Source organism: Rhinolophus hipposideros (genome assembly GCF_964194185.1).
Source record: "Rhinolophus hipposideros genome assembly, chromosome: 10".
Lineage (NCBI taxonomy): Eukaryota > Metazoa > Chordata > Mammalia > Chiroptera > Rhinolophidae > Rhinolophus > Rhinolophus hipposideros.
The window spans coordinates 14,149,452-14,171,206 of NC_138056.1; the positions used below are offsets into that span (position 1 = coordinate 14,149,452).

At 49.7% G+C, this 21,755-nt stretch overlaps 1 protein-coding gene across 2 annotated transcripts in view; it reads right to left on the minus strand.

The window, feature by feature from the left end:
- The window catches only part of CRY2 (cryptochrome circadian regulator 2), a 32,327-nt gene extending 11,918 nt beyond the window's left edge, over positions 1-20,409 (minus strand). Inside the window, exons 1-7 of one of the 2 annotated variants that reach the window (XM_081062964.1) lie at positions 20,134-20,409; positions 12,430-12,538; positions 10,009-10,151; positions 8,205-8,389; positions 7,390-7,478; positions 1,518-1,658; positions 76-387 (exon numbers count right to left, since the gene is read on the minus strand). In XM_081062964.1, coding sequence (XP_080919090.1) covers positions 76-387; positions 1,518-1,658; positions 7,390-7,478; positions 8,205-8,389; positions 10,009-10,151; positions 12,430-12,538; positions 20,134-20,348 — 1,194 coding nt within the window. In that variant the 5' untranslated portion in view covers positions 20,349-20,409. The remainder of the gene's footprint in view (positions 1-75; positions 388-1,517; positions 1,659-7,389; positions 7,479-8,204; positions 8,390-10,008; positions 10,152-12,429; positions 12,539-20,133) is intronic. The other variant, XM_081062965.1, reaches the window with a different exon arrangement.
- Positions 20,410-21,755: the final 1,346 nt, after the last annotated feature.

A 21,755-nucleotide genomic window follows, 5' to 3' on the forward strand; every position in this document is an offset into this window, starting at 1 on the left:
CAGCCTAGAGGGCGCTGCCTGTGGCCAGGCCTGACAAGAGGGTACAGGCCAGCTTCCCTCTGAGAGAGCACTCACCCGGACCCCGCTCTCCCAGCTGACCCAGAGGTCCCCGCGGGTGAGGAAGCAGGCCACAGCGTGCCGGGCCAGATGGTGGATCCAGCCCTCCTGCCTCAGTTGGGTCATGATGGCGTCAATCCAAGGGAAGCCTGTCTTGCCCTCGGCCCACTTGGCCAGGGCCTCGGGGTTGCGGTCCCAGGGGATCTGGATGCAGATGGGGTTCCCCTCCATGCGGTCAAACCTGGGGTTGTTGGTGGCTGCCGTGTAGAAAAACTCTCGCCACAGGAGTTGCCCAAACAAGGATAGGGGAGGTGTGCTGTTCCGCTTCACCTGCGGGTGGGAGAAACATGTGGATATAAACACTCACCCAGCTCTCAGGACCATGTCACTCAGGCCCCTCCCACACAGGACTGTGGAGCTGTGGGACTGCCATGAACCTGGTGGCTCCAAACCCCCCAGACATGTGAAGGGAGCACCCCTAGGAGGGACACAGTGCGCCTGCAGACTGAAGCCCCAGGCCCTGGCTGTGGCCTGCTCTGAGCACTGAGGGCGCCCGTAGAGAGGTGGGCAGTGGAAAGGGACGTCACTGCTGAACTCTGTGCGTGCTGGGGACCGAACTCTGCACTGGGGACCAAACGCTGGGTCACGATCCTGGTCCTCAAGGGTCCTTGTTTGGCTCCACTTTCTAGAATGTCAGAGGGATCTTCCCCATCACTACATATAAAAAATGCTCACTTTAGATTCTGGTTACATAAGTTATACACAACAGCCTGGATCTGGGGCCATGACAGAATTAAGAGATCAGACCTCCAGGCAAATACTGATTTTCCTAAAATCACAAAATTACCCACCAAACTGGCAAAGCCTCCTCATGCCACAGAATCTTAATTGGCAAAGACAGGGAAATGTGAAACAACGCAGACACAAGGAAGAGGTGGTGTGTTGCCCTCTCTCCGTCTGGGGGTGGGGCATTACCACAGGGATATCTGCCCGTGGTCCATATGGCACGGCCCTACATGCAGCCCTCGGTCATCGCCTCATCAGAGATGGGCCACAGCCACTCCTGGACTCCCCGTTCCAATGCTGTGGACACTGCCCCAGAGAGGGCTGCTGTGCTCTTCAGCTGAGGACCGGCTCCAGCCTCACCCTCCCTGCCCCCCACCTGCTGCCAGCAGATCTGTCACCTCTAGGGCACAGCCTGGAGTCGGCTTTTCTGCCCGCCCTGCTCTACTTGATAACCCGGATTTTATGCAGATCAGCAGTTTGGGCTGTGCTCAGCTCTGCCAGCTCTTGGACGTGGACTCTTCCCCACCTTCTCTGACTGTACGCACACTTAAGTACCTCCAGGACCCACAACCCAGTGCCCACCCCCAGGGCCAGAGGGAAGGCCCCTTTCAGGGTGACTGAGTGGCCCAATAGGCCCAGGTCCACTCGGCATACCACCGTCACCATGGCCTCACTTTTTTATACAGGTCCCACAGGCGGTAGTAGAAGAGGCGGCAGGAGAGGCACCCGAAGCGCAGGTAGGGGCTGAGGCCCGTGGGGCTGGCCAGCAGGGAGTTGGCGTTCATTCGGGGTCTCTCATAGTTGGCAACCCAGGCCTGCAGTGAAAGAAAGGAGAGGCCTGGATATCACAGAAAAAACAACTGAGGCACTAGGTGGTTAAGGAATTGGCCTAAGATCCCAGAACAGAAAGCTAAGGACTCAGGCCCTGCTCATTTCACTCCTTCATGCCGGCAGGATTTTCAGGGGACCCACCATTAGTCGGAATAACGAGGCCCATGTTCTTGTCCTGACTCTGCTATTGAACTTGTGGTTTGATGGGGAACAAATTATTTAGTCCCTCGGCTACTTACCTATTAAATGAGAACAAAATTTCCCACCTCCCCGGGGATTAAACAAAATGACATGAAAGAATTCTGTAAGCCCCAAATGATCTGTGATACAGGAGAAAAGGAAAAAGGCTTCTACTTTACAGAAAATAAATATCCCTATATCCCTATCTCAGTCCCCACTCTCATCACAAAGCCCCCGAGGCGGCTGCTGCCTCGTGGCTACCCAGGGACCTCTCGCCATTGTTCATGGTGGCTGCGAAAGGAGGGACTCAGTGCAATCCAATCCTGGGGCCCCACAAAGGCATTCATTTCTGGGGCCAGTTGTCATATAGCATCATCGGTCTTGTTTCTCCCATCACTTGCCGCTGGCGTGGTGCTTTACACTTCACAACTCACTGCTACCCGGGTCCTCTCATTTGATCTTAATAATCCTGAGGCAGCATTTATCATTACCTCCTTTCAAAAATGACAAAACGACGCTCAAAGGGTTATGTGACCATTCTTGGGTTAGAGATGATAAGAGACATGGCTGGGGGAACTCAGCTTGTGACTCCAGATTCCAGTCAGTGTCCACTACATCTAATAAGTGTTCTCTTCTCAGCTCCGAACACTCTCCGTCCCTTCATGATGACCAGTTCACAAACTTTACACTCTCCTTAGACCTCCTCCTCCATGCTTCCCCACCACCTTTCGCAGATGACCTTCTTCCTTATGATAAGGAGACAGAAGCCATCAAATCTACAAAGACACCTGCACCCACCCCTACCCCCTAGCCCTCCTGTGACCTTGCCCAAGGCCAAGGCCTCCACCTGACTCTAGAGGCCTCCCCTCTTCTTTCTCTTGCACATTCTCTCTCTCTGTCTCTCTCTCTCTGTCTCTCTCTCTCTGTCTCTCTCTCTCTGTCTCTCTGTCTCTCTCTCTCTCTCTCTCTCTCTCTCTCTCTCTCGCCAGTTTCTACTCCAAGGACACTGGGAAAACGATCTCGTTTCTTTGCAAACTAAACTAAACTAAAGGACCTCCCGTAACCCTGTGGGCCTCTACCCTGGCTCCTCTTCCTTCCCTTCACAGCCAGCCTCGCCATTTCCCCACCCCCACACTCACTTTCTAGCCCACCCTACTCTGGCTTCCACCTTCATCACTGCCAACAAGCTGCCTCCCACCACTGTCTGACTTCCTTGCCACTGAATCCTGCAGGCGTTTTCTGTCCTTGTGTCTCAGGACCTGTCAGCAGTACCTCACCGCGCTGATCACTCTGCTGTCCGTGCCCTCCATGCCATTAGCCTCCAGACCCCACGTGCTCCTGGCTGGCTGCTCTCGGTGTTCCACTAGCTCCAACACCCATCCTGACCCCTAAGGGCAGGCATCCCAGGGCTCTGTCCTAGGTCCTCTACTCAACTGTGTCCCTGGGTGAGCTCATCCAGTCCCGTGGCTTCTACGGCTGTCTCTGCAGATGAGCACCGTCCATGTCTGTGCCCTAGCCCAGACGGCTCACCTGGATTCCCCATCACTCCATCCAGCTTCTTGTCGGAGATCTCTCCCTGACTGCCTTTCAGGCACCAAGTGTAACAGGCTCTTTTCTTTAAACCACTCTTCCATTGGCATTCCCTGTCTCAGAACATGCACTGTCATCCACCCAGCAGCCCAAGCCAAAAGCCTTTGATTTCCCCCTCTCCAAATCCTGTCAATTCTATGTCCAAATAGTTTTCAAATCTGTCCCTTTCTTTCCATCCTCTTGCTACCAGCCTGGTTCAGGCTAAAGGCTTATCTAGACTGGCCAACTGTGACAGCCTCCTAACTGACCTCCCAACATCTCGTCCTGTCCCCCTCCAATCTAGTTTCCACACTGGGAGCAGAATGATTATTTAAAATGCCTATCCCAACTTAAGCTTTTTGAGAGTCAAAAATTATATGCAGATTTTCAATTGCACAGGGGTCAGGACCCCATACCCCCACATTGTTCAAGGGTAAATGATTTAATACACATATTAAATCATTATGTTGTGTACCTTAAACTAATAAATGCTATATGTCAATTACAATATATCTCAATAAAAGTGGGAAAAAATTATTGAAACTGGTGACGAGTATAACAGGCTTCATTATTCTATTCTCCACTTTTGGGTATATTTTTAATTTCCAAATAAAAAGTTTAATATTTTAAAACTAAAAAAGAGATAAATAGAATAAAATGCCTGTCCCTTAGGATAACATGCGCACGGGGCTTCCTGTTGTTCTTAGGATAGAGGCCCAAATCTTAGGCACAGCCTCCGAGCACCCCACAGTGTGCGTAGGCCCACCTTTCAGCTTTGGCTCTCGTCACTCTTCTAAGCACCACGTTTTCACTAGCCTTGGCCCATGCAGCTCCCTTGGCCTGGAACGCTATCTTCCTTTCCACTCACCACCTCTTGGTTAAGTTGGGCTCTTCCTTCAAGTCTCAACCTAAAGGCCACTTTCTCAGCAGGAGAGCCCCCAGGTATTAGGGTATGTGCCTCTAACCGACATGAGATTTATTTGCCTGCTCCATCCATCGTTGCCGACCTCACTTTGAAAAGCTATTTGTTTGAAGTGAAACACAGCAGCAGAAACCACAAAGATGTGTGGCTTAAGGAATTATTATTATTCTAAGGCAAACACCTGCGCAACCACCACCAAAAATCAGAGCTTTGCTGGCCACCCCAGAGGCCCATCTAAATGCTTAGCCCCGTCATGGTCCCCTCACCCAACTTCTATAATAATCACTTCCTTGCATTTAAAAATGTTTACATGTTTCTATTTTTGCAAAACCTATTTGGAAGGGAGGGCTTTATCACAGTTATTCCTTGCATTTTTAAGGGTCCAAATGCGCATTCCCTGGCATCACAATTTAGCCTTGGCCAGTTGAGAAACTTTGATGTTATTTACTTTATTCTACACATTTCCTGTTATTTCTTTCTTTTCCTTTCAGTTTTTCTGCAGAAGAACCCAGGCCAGACTTGCACTGGTTCCCACAGTGTGGATTTTGCTGATTGCACCCTCGTGGTGCAGCTCGACATGTCCCACTGTCCTGGGTATCAGCTGCAAGTTGGAGGCTGGAACCACACTGGACTGGACTCAGGTTGCTCTCTTTGGTAAGACTGCAGGGGGAACACAATCCCTGGTTTTCTCTCTTTATGGGGTTGGCAGTCATTAATGCATAATGTGTCATCAGTGGGGGTTGCAAAATATTCTAATTCCGTCATTCCTTTTTCATTTAATAATAGGGATATTATTTTTTTTTAATTTTATTTTTTTCAGGGAGGGCACAGCTCACAGTGGCCCATGCGAGGATCAAACGATCGAACCGGCAACCTTGGTGTTATTAGCACCACTCTCTAACCAACTGAGCTAACCGGCCACCCCGAGGGATAATATTATAGCTTGTCCTCGTCTACTATTGGGTAGCCCAGTGGTAAATATCACGCAGTTGGCTTTCCCTTTTTGGTAACAGCACCTAATTTTCTTGTGGAGACCCAGCCTTCCCTAATCTCAGTCCAAGTGGATAAAGTGGAGCTAAGTCCACCTCCTGACTCTGGGACTGAGCTCATGATGAATGTGTGCCAGGGAAAGCGCCCCTTCCTCAGCCTTAGTGACTGGGTCAGGAAGTCACATGCCCCATGCCAGGCCAATGCAAACACTCCTTGGGACATTTTTCTGGAGCTTTTGGAAAAGAGGCACACCACTTCCTTCCTCTGGTGCTGCTAAACAAATTGAAAATAAGCTGCTGGTGACCACCGTTGCCACTACTGAAGGAAAGCCTGCCTGGGAATGAAATAATACAGAAGAAAGCAGAGCTGAGCGATGGAGAACGTGTTCCTGGCAGCATTATTTGGAAACCTACATCCAGCTGTACCTGAAGGCTGCCCCTTGGACTCTTGCTTATGTGAGCTAAAACCTTCCTTTTTCCAAAAGCCAAGCTGTAAACCAGAACTGATTCACATAACGCTTTTATTTTTTGCTCCCATAATCCTCTGAACCACTCCTTTCCTAAGACATTGTAACTCTGTTTCATGACTGTTATCTCCAATAGACTATGGAGACAGACTCCATGCCTGTCTTGTTGTGCAGTCTTTCTAGTGGCTAGACCACCCTGACACAAGTAGATGCTCACTTCAGGTTTGGACAACTGACGAAGTTAACATAAACCTCCTGAAATCTGATTGAACTTCTGTCCATCAGGTACCTTTTGTTCTCCCAGAGGTGTAGGACTCGGTGTTTCCTCTGGCCACCAGAGTCTGAAAGGCCCTGACAACAGGCCCCAGGACAGAAGAGACCCTTCAGGCGTATGTGGAAAAGGAGCCCAAACTTGATGATCTAAGGGGCGTTCCTCTACAAAATGTTTTGAGGTGATAATAATCCACAGGCCCTAAATTAGTCTTTGCATTCTTAAGTCTTATCCTACTCCTGCCATCCCATTTGTCCTCTCCACCCTTCTGCCTCCTGGGCCCTGCCTTTGTCTCCAAACCGATCCCAAGATTCTCTGGGTACAACTCCTGATGGGAACAGCGACAGCTGGTTCCCCATAGCCCTTGGGCATCAGTTCTCATCCTTTTAAGTCAGCAGATCTTGCTGTCTGCTCTGGTTGATGGCAACAGCCAGATGGGGACATCAGGGCTGCTGGGCCTCAGGGAGGCTGGGCCCACGGTACCCCCAGGGCCAGGAAGCATCATTCCCAGCAGGCCTGCCTTAGCCTCCTTGTTCCACTGTCCCTTTGTTAGCATCTGCCATCTGAGCAGGAATACAAAGAGTTGTGATTTTCGGGACCAAGTCTATAAACTAGCTGCAGGGGATAGGAAACTGGGAGCTGACTATTCTCAGTCAGGAGAACCTTCTGTGCTCCTCTAGTCCCAGGGTGGAGGGGGCCAAGGCCATAGTTGAGGAGTGCCTCTGGGGCCTCTGCCGCTTTCTTTCTCCTTGGGAGGTGGGCCGTTTGTTCTCTGCCTCCAAGCAAACAGAAATCACTGCCTTGGAGGGGACTCAGCAAAAGGTAGGGGGACACATAAACACAGAACAATTAATCTTATGGACTTTACTGATCAGATAACCTTTTAGTAGGGGCAACATGCCCTCAGATGAAAGAAAACCCATATATAGCATCCGTTTGAGAATCATGTAAAACAAGATCTCACTCTAGTACTAACTATGTGACCTTAGGCAAGTTCAGTAACCGCTCTAAACCTTGATTTCCTAATCTACAAAATGGAGAACTTAATACCTACTTTGTAGGGCTGTTGAAAAGACTGAAGGAACTAACGCAAGCCGGTGCTTAACCCAGACAAGCTCAGCCCAGTGACCAGCATGTCCTAAGCACTCACAAGCAGTGGCTGCTGTTAGTGCTGTTCTTGTTATGCCATCAGGAAGATTTCTCATTTTTCAACCACTCTGAGCTAAGAGGCACCAAGGGACATGAACCTGACCTTATATTCCCCATTGCATGGGTGCCAACATTTGAACTTCTTTGTCTCAGACAGGGGGTCCATACCTTCCGTTCCAAGTGCTTATCCAGGCGGGCCAGAGCTTCTGTCTCTCCTCCTTGCCAAACAGCTGGGCCAAGTCCTTCCGTGGGGAACCCTACAAGAGAAGGAGCACGTCCCGGGTTGGAAGGTCAGGCCTTTCCAATGCTAGCTCAGCAAGTCCTGACACTTTGAGCTTCATGAGAACTGAACCGTGGTGATCTTGGCGCTCCTGGGTCTGAGATAATCCTTAACTACCAGTATTTTCTAGATTATTCTGGTTCTCTTCCCACTGTGACTTTTCTCCTTTCCCTTTCCCTTCCCCATCCCTCCTTGCAGGCAGATAGAACAATCCTGGACTGCTGCTCACTCTTTCAGTTTAGAGGGCAATAATTGTGATTTTCAGGTGAGAAAGGCTAACTTTGTTCAGATCAAAAAATGGGGGGGGGTAGAGGGAGGAAGGGGAAGCTGACAGAACTCCCCCCTTTCAACAGAAACAATACTAATCATCTTGGTATTGAGAAACCCACTGATACCAGCACCACCAGACTGTGCCTATATCACCTGAGAAGGAAAAGTACAAAAATAGAGGCATGAACTAGAAACATAAAATTACCTACATGAATACAGACAGAAAAAAGACCAGAAGGACATACTCCAAAATTCACAATGATTATCTCTGGGTGGTGGGTAATAGTGATTGCTATTTCCATTTTCATTTCTCTGTATTTTCTAAACTGTCTATTACAACAAGCATTTACTCTGACCAAGAAGAAAAAGCCAATAAGCTGTTTTACAAAAAAGGCGGTGCCAGCATAAGAGGCTTGGGGCCGGAGGTACGCACCCAGCTCCTCTAGGGACGGCACGCCATAGGTTTCATCGTGGTTCTCTTGGATCTCGGCCCTGCAGCTCTCCATGTGCTGGCTGGTCACGGAGCCCAGGGGCTTCTGGGGCAGCTCCATGCGGCTGATGATGGCTTGAAAGCGCTTGTAGGTAAGAGGCGGCTTCTGCCCATTTAGCTCGATGATCCTGGCAATTCCAAAGCACACCTAACGTCACTCACAACGCCCTTTAGTTGGGGTCCCTGCCCTCACAGAAAACAGCCAGACTCTGAAAGCTTGCAGGGTACCTTTCCTCATCCATGCACAGGTCCCTCCCCTAAGTGGAAAGGGGGGAAGGGAAGCTACATCTCCATTTTACCGAGAGGGAAAATGAAGCCCAGAGGGCTAGAGCAGGTGTCTCAGGTAATGGAGCCACGCAGGGCCAAAGATGGGCCTCGATTCCAGGTTCCCTGGTGTTGACACTGAGCCGCTTAAAGACAGAGACTGACCAGATCCCTCTCATCATGGAAAACTCCCACCAGCCTTCTTGGTACTCGGCCTGACTCTCCAAGCCATGGGAATCCCCATGGACCTTCCTCTCTGTCCCTTGAGTAAGTTCTTTGATGAGGGCTTCAAACGTGTTCCTTTGTGGGAAAATCATTCCCTTTTGGCCCCTATTTCCTAGAACAGAGAGGTGGAGAACAGCCTCTCCTCCCTAAATCAGAGACTGGGCCTGGGGTTATTAACAGTAACAACTAATACTTAAATGGCATTTTGCAGTTTACAAAATATTGTTTCACGAGCAACGGAAACATAGCTGCACTCAGGTAAGAAGATATAGGACAGTAAGAGAAGAATTGAGGCTGTTTATATAAGGAAGAACTGGGACAGTTTGAAGCCCGATTCCCGGGGCTCCTGTTGGTCAAGCAGCAGCTTACGCACGACCGTAAGACCGGCTGGCTGGGTGAGTTCATTTCTCAGTTGTCTGTCTCTGTCATTAGAAGAGACGTAAGGTTGGCTCCTGCCCCTGCAGCACCTCCTCCCTCCTCTGGCACGTGGCAGGAGCAGGAGCTCCACACCCAGCGTCTCCCCCGTCTTCCCCGGAGAGCTCAGCTCACGTGCAGAGCTGTGTGACCCGGCCTCCTGGCAGCCTGGGGAGAGGGGGGCAGGGAGAAGTGGTGGCTGCTGGCTTGGCAGCAGCAGCAGCAGCAGCAGGAGGGTGACAGCTCTGCCAGGGAAGGGGAGGACAGGGTTTCCTCCTAGACTCTTTGAAAGCAGAGGCCTGTCCCCAAGGAGAGAGGCCACTCTGTCATTATCAGCTCCTTGCAGGGATCTCTGGAGCCTCCTGAACATCTAAATGCATGGCCTAGAAACCCAGATAGCCAGAGGAGCCCAGGGAACTCTATGAGGTACAGAAACTGGGCCCCTGAGAGCAGAGCTCTGCTGAGAGGGATAACCTTTAGGGTCTAATGAGATCAGAGGGTGGCCTTTGAGGAGCAGGACAGAAGTGGGAGTCTGAGGAGCGGGTGGGACTGGAGCATATCAGGAGCAGACCTATGAAGAGCGTGAGTGGGGATCCTCACAGCTTCCATCCTTTGGGCCTAATGAGCCTTTTTGCACCCAAATCGGGTAAAGCACTCTGTGACCTGTTCTACGCGTACAGGCCCCAACTCTGGTCCATTCTCCTCCAGCTTCTAGAAGACACCATACATATCTCATGTGCCAGGTGGGTGGCTTTATAGCTAAACCGCCCCAAGTTCTGCTCAGCAGGGGCCCATAGCACCAACTCCCAGAATTTGCACCTGACCCCTGGGACCCACCTCTTACCTGTCCAGGTCATAGAGAGTGTGAGAGTTCTCGGTCACCACCTCCACACCAGCCTCCTTGGCCATCTTCATGATGGCGGCATCCCGTTCTTTCCCAAAGGGCTCAGAGTCATATTCAAAGGTCAAGCGGGTCACCCCCCATTCCTGTGGGGAGAGAATCTGTTATACTAAACACTGTTTAGGGGGGCGGGGAAGCTGAGCACTCAGCTCCTTCCGGAGAGGGAACACAGCAAATCTAGAGATCAGTCAGAATGGGCTACAGACCAAACTAGGGACAATGGTTTGAACCGGAAAACGAACAACCTGAGGTTCACAAGGTTTGAGGAGGGCAGGCCTTTAAGGTGAGGCCAACAGCAAGGTAACATGGGAGCCCAAGGCTCGTGGTCTCTCTGTGGAGTCAGGAGAGAGGTGGGCAGCCCTGTGTACTTGCTGTGACCTTGAGGTAGGAGAATGCATCAGGAGGCTATTAATACAATGCTCTCAGGAAGCCCCGAGTCCCTGAAAGGGGCGCTGATTCACTGGTGGAGACAGTGAGGGTGGAGATCGCCACCTCCCTCCTGCTCGGCGAGCCTTTCCCAGAACTCCTCACGGCCCTGTAAACTTCTGGCCTAGTTTTTCTGGCAGGCTTGTGCTATATGAAGTATCCTAATGGTTTCCACAGCAACACTCCTGAAGCCAGTAGCAAACAGAGCTAATCAGCTCCAGCTCTCAGAGAGCTGGGGAAGGAGGAGCAATCCTTAGTCCAGAGGTCAGAGAAATCTAACCAGAGGGGTCACATGTTTAAAAAGAAGGAAATTCTTTTCCAAGTCATTAGTCATTTCTGACAGAAATTTCTAGATTTCCGAGCAATGTTAGAAGAAAGCTGGCCCAGAGAAAGGTTGTATAGATAACCCACAGACAGCTCTGGAGCATGCAACTAGCCAGAAGAAAACCACATTCCAACCAAAGTCTCTGGTCATGGTCCCTTAAAACTCTGAACCCCATGGGGCAAATGTCCTGGTCATTGGCAGGCTGGTCTGGGCCTGACTCAGCCCTGCTTGGAGTGTGGGCCCTGAGCAGAGCTGCTTTTCCCTTGTCTAAGGACAATAGCGCTAAATGCTTATGGAGCCCTTACTATGAGCCACGTACCAGACGTAGCAGTTCATATAGATTACACCGGTAAACACGCATAACCCTGCAAATAATAATCAAAATGCTAGTGGATGACACCTTCTCCAAGAAGCCTTCCTTGACCTTTTCCTTCAGTAGGATTTCCCTGCACCTTGCCCTTTTCCCATCACAGCACATGGCGATGAGTTGCCCATTACTTGCCTGTTTCCCCCATTCGTGTGTGAACTCTCAGAGCTGAAACCATGCTGTCTCATTCATAATTACCCTAGTACCTAGTATGGGGCCTACTACATAGCAGCAATGCAGTCAATACGCACTGAATGACAGACTAAATCCTAGACCACTTCCGAGCTTTGTGACCATGGGCAAGTTGTTTCCTTATCTGTAGAGGAGCGACAGCAGCACCGACCTTGTAGGGCTGCTGTGAGAAGTACGTGAATTGATGTATGTAAACCATTTCCTTAGAACAGTGCCTGATTCAGTCAGCCCTCAATGAATGCTGGCTATTATGGGCAATGTGTGCTTTGTACGTGTGTGTACGTGTGTGGGGGTTCAGAGAGGTGAAGTGAATGATGAAGTGTTTACTAAGCTGCTTGCCTTGATGCGAGACCTTTCCTCCTGTCTTTCCCCCAGAAAGAGGAGGGAAGGAAGTTGGGTGGAAGGAGAGGGGCATGCAAACAATCGTGCGTGCTGCTGAGAAGAGACTGTCCTAGAGCCCTCTGTCCCTGAGTACGTCTGCCTCTGCTTGGGCCTTAAAACGTACTTTATAAAGGGGTAGGGGGGAAAAGTGGGCTGCTACCTGATATAGTTAATAGGTCTATGTGGTACTGACATGAAGATTTGATCAATCCTTTACCCCAGGGAAAGCAGGGAAGCTCCCTCTGAAAGGCTGACTTTTTTCCCAATAAGCAAAGAGACACAGGAAACACCCTTTGCTGAACAGGAAACCTCGCCCTCAAACTCCTGGCATACGAAGACCCCTAATAAATCCTGCTGGCTTGAGCCAAGGAAACATCTAAGGAAACCAGTGGAATTTAGCATTCGGGGTGGAATAATTTGCTATATCCCAGGTCTGGACTGAGCTGGGAACTTTCCAACAAGACACTGGTTTTGCAGAATTTTTTCCTTAACACAGTTTCCATTCTGTTGGCAAGCTGACAGGCTGCGTTTGCTCCCAACTTCTCCAGCAGCAGCCGTCAGTCTAGCCCTGACTTGTTTCTATTTCTTTGGTCAGAGAATCATCTCATTCAGTCTGAGGGGAAAAGCTGGGGAGCAAACTCTCACTGTCTTCTCTCAGACTCTGCACACTTACCTTGAATAGCCTCGGGAACACTTCAGCTGGCTGTCCCCGGACTACAAACAGGCGGGAGTTCAGTTTCCTTAAACTCGTGTCCAAATCTTCCAGAGACTGAAGCAGGAACCTGCAGAGCCCACAGGCCTTGTTAGTGATCACATCATAAAGAGTCACCCTCTTTCCTAACAAAGCAAGGAGAAGCTGGCCTGCTGGTTGTGCCAAACAAGTAGCAGGATTAGCACGAGGACTGGAGAGGCCTGGGGTCTAGTCTAGGCGTGATACGTATGGTAGGGGAGCGGTTGAAATCCTGGTTTTGCCACTTACTAGCCGTGTGACTTTAGGCAATTAACCTCTAGCTTTTTGTTCTAATCTATACTATGGAGTTCATGTTAGTACCTATCTCGTAGAATAGCTAAGAAATGAAAATCAAGGAATACATGAAAAACATTTAGTACAGTGCCTGGCATAAAGAAAACCTGGGTTCGATATGAGCTGCTTGTACTCTGGTTATTTCTCTGTGATCAGAAGCAAGTCACTCATTCCTTCTCAGTCTCAGGCACTGTGTGTAAATACCCACCCATCACAAGGTGGCTGTGAGAATAAAAAGAGAGAACAGACCTTTGAGGAAGCCATCTGAAAAGCAAGTGGGGTCGTGTGGTGTGGAAGCCTGAGGTCCTATCAGCGGAGGGATGAGACTGCAGTAGCCCTAGAAAATCCCCCCTACGCGGGTCCAGCAGACCTTTCTGCAGTCATGCATTGTGTGGGTATATGTCCACTGCCACAGCCCCACAGCCTGGGCTGGGTCCCCACTTCCCAGGGCTTCATTTGGCATGTGGCTCATTCTCCAGGCCTGTCCAGGCCTCTGGCCACCAGCTTCTCATCCCAAGAGGGAGAAGGCCTTAGAAGGTTCTTCTCTATAGGATGTTCTTACATGCTTTTGAGGGTGGGGGTCCTGGTGGAATGGGGGGACTCCAGATACTTAAGAGATCTAGCCTGAGAGCTGGGTCACCGTGAGAAAGGGAACAGGAGTAACATTTGCTGAGCGCCTTCAGTGGTTTTAAAAATTTTTTTATATGACCACAAAAATTTATTAGCTGTTCAGCTAAGAAAATCACCTTTCTGAGAAATTCCATCAATACATTTTAGGATATTTATTTATTTATTTATTTATTTTTAAACTTTTATTTATTTTCAGTGTGTTTTTCCAGGACCCATCAGCTCCAAGTAAATAGTTGTTTCAATCTAGTTGTGGAGGGCACAGCTCACAGTGGCCCATGTGGGGATCGAACAGGCAACCTTGTCGTTAAGAGCACCGTGCTCTAACCAACTGAGCTAACCGGCCACCCCTATATTTATTTTTAAATGAAACGAATTTAACATTTTAAACAGATAACTATTAATGTAGTTCAAAGATCAAGTTACAAAAGGGTACAAAGTCTCCTACCCTGTGTCCTCAGGAATTTAATTCCCCTCCCCAGAGGTGACCAATGTTACCAATGTTATTATATATGCTTTGCATTTAAGTGTGTTTTCTTCTTAATTCTCTCAATACATTATGAAAGCAAAAGTTATCCTTATTTTATAGATGAGGAAAATGAGACACAGCTAGAGGATAATTAATTTGCCTAAGACCACAGTTATCAAGTGACAAAGCTGGGCTAGGAACCTAGGTCGATCAGCATCTGTTTTCTTCTTGGTCCCCGTTCAGTAGCACATGAAACACTGCTCTAGGGGCTGAGATTCTGCAGGGCTTCCTGGGTTTGAGTCCCTCTTTCTGACAAACACAAACCTGACTGCAGGTAATCAATCCACTGACATTCTGATCTTTTTCCTCAGGCCTCCTGCTGTCTACCTTTTAGCGTCTCCCACCCGTCTCTGTCCACAGCTTTTATTTTGAGCACAGTGACACCCCGGCCTCCTCGGGGGCACATCACATTCCCTGACTGCTGGAGGCTTGCAGAAGCCATGCCTGCTCCCAGGCTGCCAACTAGAAGCGCCCCAGCTACGGCCGCCTCTGACGTCCACAAGACACTCCCACTGCGGCGAAGGCCACAGACCCACATTCCAGCGTGAGCTGGGTCCTGGGCTCAGTCCAAAGCATCATGCTAGCGAAAGAACATGCAGACTCTCCAAGGGGTTGCAATGGGAGACGGACTGGCTGGATGCTGCTTTATGCAACCCAAAAGCTCTGCCTCTGTGAATTTCTGTTTTTGAAAAACTCATACCCCCGGAAAAGGAAAGCTGAGAGGTGGGTGACACATTTGTGCAGGTCTCTTTCCAAACCTCAGTGCTCCTCTCGGGAAGAAAATAAGACCCATGTAAATAGCCTCATGCCACCCGAGACCTGGCCCTGCCCGGCAGAATGCCTAGAGATAACTGGTGACTTAAATGACACAACCCCAGCACAGCGGGTCCTGTCTGCGGCTCCCAGGAATGTCCTTGCCATGCACGTTGGGGGCCTCTTCCCCACAGTCCACCAGGCTACATAAGACTTCGATTTGAAGCTGTAAGTAAGGCTGACATGCGTATGAAAACTAGCCTTCTGAGAACTTTACTTCTGGACCTCATTTACTGAAAGGAAGGATTCCTTGCAGCATTGCTGAAGTACAGATAACCCCATGAGAGCCCTGTTCTTTTTTAACAAGAGATGTCTATAGCTGAGGCGGAGAGCAAAAGGCCCAACTCTCAACTCAGCAACCAAATGATAATATAACAATAATAACAGCAACAACAAACATTTAATGAACATTTACAACGAACGGGGCACTATTCTACTTGTTTTATATACATTAGCTCATTTAATTCTAGAACAGCCCAATGAAGTAGATACTATTATTATTCCCATTTTCCAGATGAGGAAACTGAGGCACTGAGACATTAAATAATTTGCCCAACATCATACATCTAATAAGTGGCCAGAATTCAAACCCAGGCAGTGTGGGTCAGCGTCTGCATTCATAAAAACTTGGCTCCACCACCTCCTGACCAGGACTCTGCCTGAGCACCGAGGCTGTGCTCCCGGGACTCAGGGAGCACCACAGAGCCACTCAAAAGCCAACACTTTTGCTCCCTGATCCTTGCTCTCCTGGGGATCAGCAGCTGGGACTCACCCAGAAACCTGTTTAATTGCAGAATCTCAGGCTCCATTCCAGATCTCCGGAAGACTGCAGTTCAGCAAGATCCCCTGTGACTCTTCTGCACGTTCAAATTTCCGACGCGCTATTCTAGAAAACTGAACCTGACTTCTATCATCTGTTTACAAGTTGCCTTTCTTTGCTTCTAATTTATTTCTACTAAACGTTCTCTCTTTTAAGATCCTGATTTCTGTCTCCTCTTTGGCATTCTGGAAATGCTGTTACTTCTAACTTCCCTCCTGAGCCAAACCCTCCAGGGCCCCTCCAGGAAGGGAGGCCCCAGGATGGCCCTCACTGGAGGCAGCAAGCCCCAGCCCCCAGGCAGCCAGAGAAAGAGAAGCCACTGCTGTGGCAACACCTTTGAGGTCTGCCAGGTGACAGCTTTGCAAAACACCAAAGGAACAGGAAGCAGTGCTGCTACTGAGCAAATGCTCACTGGGGCAGGTGTGCGCAGAACCTTGAGCCTTTTGCGCTCCCTTAGAGCCCTCCTCTCCACCAGGCCAGTTTCTCTTTACTCCAATGAGGGGGGACTCTGAACAAAACTGGCCTGGGCATTGGAAGTGGCAGTGTTGGGGCTGGCAGCTCACCCTTGGCAGCTCCAAGCGGAGCTCACATGGCCAAAATTCAGAGCACACGGTCCTATGTGAGCGGTGAAAGCTCACCTTTTGGATCAGACAACACGTGCAACTGAATTACATTATGTAAGTAATCTGGAGCCAGGAGCAAACACATTGGAGAAAACCAAATTGGGATTTCCAGAAATACAGAAAGGACTTTGTAATTCGAGATGCCATAGGGTTAGCCCTTTAGAATAAGATAGGCAGACCCTTTGGTTAAGACTAAGACAAGCAGGAAAGCCTTCTCTAGAGATGGCGGATTCTGTGTGGAGGAATATTTTGTTTATTTGCTGTTAAGGAAGAGGAGGGAGGGTGATAATGAATTCTTTTTTGGGTCCAGATCTCCCTTGACCAAGTTTCTCTGCTTCAAACCAAGGTTATCTAACTATGATGACGATGTCATAGGCTGGCCCAGACTGGCTATGTAGCACATTAATAGAAGTTAATTTCTCCTAAGTAAGACAGCTTATTAAGCACCCATGAAAAAGGATAACCCAAAACGCACAACCCATAGCAGGGATGGATCTCGAAGTATCACTCAGATAAAAATAAATTCTTTCCAAATTTCAAAGAGAAAGATGAAGGTAAAGGTTTTCATCCCTTTTGAGCAAATGGAAACATTTCCTCAGCAGCAGAACAGTGAAGTGACATGCTTGGGGACCACTATGACCAGCTCAGAGAAAACCAAATTTCCCTGCCAGGAGACTGATTCTCAGTTCTCTTCTAGCTGAGTTCCAGGGAAGAACCACCTATGTCGTCAACAGTCTAGTGGTGTTAGCTCCGAGCACTGGGAAGAGAGACACACTTGTTCTCACCAAGCATCCTGGCCGTTCACCTCATTTATTAATTCTGAGTGATATGGACTGATATTTTATTTCTACCAACTCTCTCTGTCCTAGAAGCTCCTGGATGCAGGCGCAGCCCAGAGCCAGGGAGAAAAAGGTTTAAATAAAGGGTGTGGTGAATTGTTGCCACCACCTACCTAAGTTGCAGTAAGGAGAGAAAGGTAATGAAAAACTGCAAGGGCCTATTTTGAGAACCCATTTTTAAGTCTAGAAGCTGCTCACACACACACCCACGCCCCCTTTTTTCTCTCACTGCAGTACCTCTTTCCAGATACAGCATATTTGGGGAAGGTGGGGCTGGAGAAAATTTTGGCAAAGGGCTTAGCCAACCAGTGCTTGACAAAAAAAAAGGTCCTGAGGCTCATATAGCTCCAATTAGTTAATAAACTTCTCACTACCACCAAGGCAAGGCGTATGCTAGCTCTTCTCCTATGCTAAGAAATATACATATTCCACGGCTGCCTCTCTGTCCTCTTTTACTCTTAGAATGTGCCATTCGCGGTTATTTTAATCTGATTCATCTGTAAAAAATGCTGCGTGGGAGTCAGTGTAGGAAATGCAGGAGAATAATAAAGATCACAGATTTTTCTTCCCCCACCTCCTGCAGCCGGCCCAGGGCCCACCCTTCCTAGGGAGGCTTCTCAGAGGCCGTGGATGAAGTATTTGCAAAGCTAGGATGTTATGCTGCAGCACAATTCTCCCAGACCACTCCCACAGCCAGAAACAGCCACCGGAAGATTACACATATTGTAGTTATGCAGAAGAACTGCTGGCTCCATCACTCCCAACCCTCAACTGCATGTATAAAACACGCTGCAGCTTTGCCCTGGATCTGATCATGGGAGCACACAGAGTAAGGTGGGGGTGGTAGGAATGTGTCTTTTTCCAGGCCCAGGAGCAGTTATCTTATTCCATCTGTTTTGTATTATTTCACTTGTTTCTTCTGAATACCCAAACTAATTAGACTTTCTGCCAATGCACTGCAACATATCTCCCAAATGGTTGGCTTCTCAGGCTTTGCAGCACACAAGAGCTTTAAAAACCCTAATGCCCACCCCATAAGCCAGGACAATTAAATCATAATTGGGGGAGGACAGAGTCCAGGAATCTTTGAACAATCCTTCAGTGATTCCCAGGTGTAGCAAGATTGAAAACCACTGCTCTAGTCCGTTCCCCTATTTTATTTATTTCATGACACTCAGTTCTACTAAACGTTGGTTGTTTGTCTTTCTCCACTAAAATGTAGGCTCCGGGAGCTCTGGACGCCACCTCTGCTTGTTCATTGCTATGTTCCTAGCAGCACCGAGAACAGTGCCTGGTAGATATGAGGCACTCATTAAATAATTGCTCAGTTAATATCTGCATGCCTACACAGCCTCTGATTTCAGGATTTGATTTAAGCAGCAGCTGCCACATTCCTTTTCTCCTTCACTCGCTGGAAGGCACAATCACAGAAGGGTGACCCATAAAAAATCCATAAACACCTTGTTCCTAGCAAATGAGTTTAATCAACAACAGTTTTTGTTGCTGGTTTTTATTTAATCTCTGCTATCACAAGGCGTAGGCAGTCCTATGCAATGTCCCCCAGCACCCAGTAAAAGAAGAAACTCCTTCGTGACAATGTAACAAGCAGGTAGCCCTATTCTATTGACTCTACTCTGACTGGCACACTGCCATAAGGAGAGGGGCAACGTCTGAGGCTTGCTTTAATGACCATGCTAGGGATGGTCATTTGAGGATGTTTGTCAAACCCAAGCTCCTGTCTATGGAAAGTGGAGCAGAGGCAGAGCAATGGAGCAGCCTGAAAACTGTGTGGGCAGGCTCTCCACAGGACTATCTTTAGTTATTCCCTCTATATAAATGGGGCAGGAGGGGACATTTCATAGACCCACTGTGAGAAGCACTCACTCTCCTGGAAGGGCACACACTCTGGAGAGAAAATTGAGTTGTGCTGAGAGCCACTGTCTCCTGGGAATAACCCTGCCCATGGGTTTGACAAGGCCACAAGCAAACATGCCCCCAAACAATGCAAACAAAGCAAATGACAGCTGAGGGGCATTTTAAAGAGATGGGTACACAATGTCTCACGACTCCTTGGTTTTGCACACTGGATCCAGAGAAAATACATCAACTACCTATGTGTTAATCCTTTCCCATGGTCCTGCAGACTCCATCTCCTGGGAGGCACCAAAGAGGAGCCCTTGATATCACAACTTTGCTGCTCCCTAATCTTACCCCAAAAGTTGATAAAAATCTCATCTGTAGTGGCTCAACTGACCTTTAAAATCATTCTCACGAGAAGAGGTAGAAGGAAGTGACACTTTGGTTCCTTTTTTGTTTTTTTCTTTTCTTTCCTAGCAAACTCACAGCTGCTGAGGGAATTCTCTAGCTCAGGACGCCCAGTACCTCGAACTGAACGCGCCCTTGGGGCCTTTATCAATCACTACGGGAAGACTGCACTTGGCTTATCTAACGCTAAGCCAGAGTCTCTAGACACCTCCAGAGGCAGCACCGTCTTGGGGTAGGGAAACCAGGATGGGTGAGACGACAAATTCAGACCAAGCGGAGGCTTGGAGATGACCTTCCCGAGCCCAGCAACGGGCTCTTGACGTGCAGAACGCAAGCCTCTCCGAGCCAGAAAGTCCGAGCCTGCCCTCGCACACAGCGTCTCCTTTCCTCCAGTCCCTGAGCACACCCCTCAGAGCCCCCGACCAGGAGTCCCTGTCCTGTCACTCCCTGGCTGCCAAGGCCTCGGGCAGGTCAACTTTTGTCTCTAGGGCTTAAGAGTCTCATCTGTACGATGGAGATGATGACCTCGGCCCCACAGGAATGTCTGCGGCCCAAAGGCGGGTAACACCCGGTGCGGACGCACTTGGTCAGAGGGTGAGCCCGGGCCCATCCAGGCCACTGGTACGAGGACTACTTGCGTCCCTGGTCCTGCCTTGTCCCCTGCGGAGACCCGGCCCCGTCTTCCTGCCCCCTCCCGCAGGCCGGGCTCTTCCCGCGTCGGGGCCGGGGAGCAGGGCCTCCCTCCCTTGGGTGGGGGATGACCCAGGCTCTTCGCCAGGCGCCCCCGAGGCCAGGCTGCGTGCCCCGAGCCCGCGACCCAGCCCCGGGCGCCCTTACCTCCATCGGTTGATCCCCACGGAGGAGGAGGCCGCGAACCACGGGTCGAGGATGTAAATGCAGCGCACGCAGCGCGCCCCGCGCACTGCCGCCAGCAGCGCCGGGTTGTCGTGGAGCCGAAGCCCCTTGCGGAACCAATGCACTGAGGAGGCGCCATCCGTGCCGGCCTCAGGCGCAGGGGTCACTGCGGCCGCGGTCACCACAGCCGCCGCCATCACCGCCCTGACTGCTCCGGCCACGGCCGTACAGCCCCTGTCCGCGCCATGGGCCCCGCCCCCAGCCCGCCCAGTGACCTATGACGCCGCCGCTCCTCTCCGTGGCCCTGCCCCTCGGGCCCTGGGGCGTCTCTGCCATTGGCTGGGCGCCTCCCGCCGAGCGATTGGCCCAGCGGCGCCGAGTCCGGCCCCGCCCCCTCACGTTCCCACCATGTGTCGGTGGGCTTGGGAGCGGCCCGCGGGCAGGGCAGATGACGCAGGCTGGAGATTCCCGCGGAGATCTGGTCACAGACGGAGGGACAGCGGATCCCTCACATGCGTCCTATTCAATGCCTGCCGCCGGAAGAAGCTGCCTGGACTGACGGGGGTTGCTGTGACTCCAGCCAGTAACATACGGAACTTTGACAACCGGCCGTCCAGGTCACCATGTCATTAACATCGAGAGAACAGCTTGTGCAAAGCTCTAGATTGTACCTCAATCTATTACATCATCTACAGCTACCATTTACTGAGTGCGTTTTATATGCCAAACGACGTGATAATCTCCTTATACATACTGTCTCATTTACTACTCTCAGCCCAGTCGCATTCATTCAATAAACCCCAGTGAAAAAGCTGTTATTATTCTCATTTTACAGATAAGCGAACTTTGAGGCCGCCGCAGGTTGAGGGACTTGCTCAATAGCATAAAGCTAATAAGATGACTCCATCCAGATTATTGTGATTTCTAATCTGCTTTTATACCGAAAGCTATACTTCTATCTGTGCTGAGCAACTTGACATTTGCAAGAGGCAGAGTCTGATGGGTAGCAGTAAAAGGGTTGAGAGTAGGGACTGGAAATGTGGGGGGTGTGGGTTGCAATAGTAATTATGACATCAGATGAATTTATTTTCTTCTAGTTCTATGTATAGGAGACCCAATGGTAAATTGTGCTCAGACACGATTGGAATTCCCTGTGGGATTCAGAGGTGTGAAGGACACTGTCCCCACTCCTGCCCTGGGGAGCCAGGTGGAGCCCTCTTATTCCTATGGAGGCTAGCACTGGGCTTGCTGATTGGCTGAGTGAATGGCAAGACAAGCATATGAACACCTGCAATGAAGTGTTGACCGTAGGCTAAATGGTCTGGTCACACTGGAGCTCTGGGGTTTCAAGTGGAGAACAGTCTGTTTCAATTCGGTGCTAAGTTGTGCCCATGCTTGGAACCCTTACTGAACTTGGGAATGAACAATAAAGGAAGTTAACGATTGTATGGCATTAATTGTTACCAGAGCATCATTTTAATGGTACACTCTTTTTCATTTCCAGAGCTTTGCACAAGCTGTTCTCTCAAGCCTGAATTACACTCCCCCCACCCTCCTGCCATCCCCCAATTCCAGTTTGCCCTGTGTCACTGCTCAGTATAAAT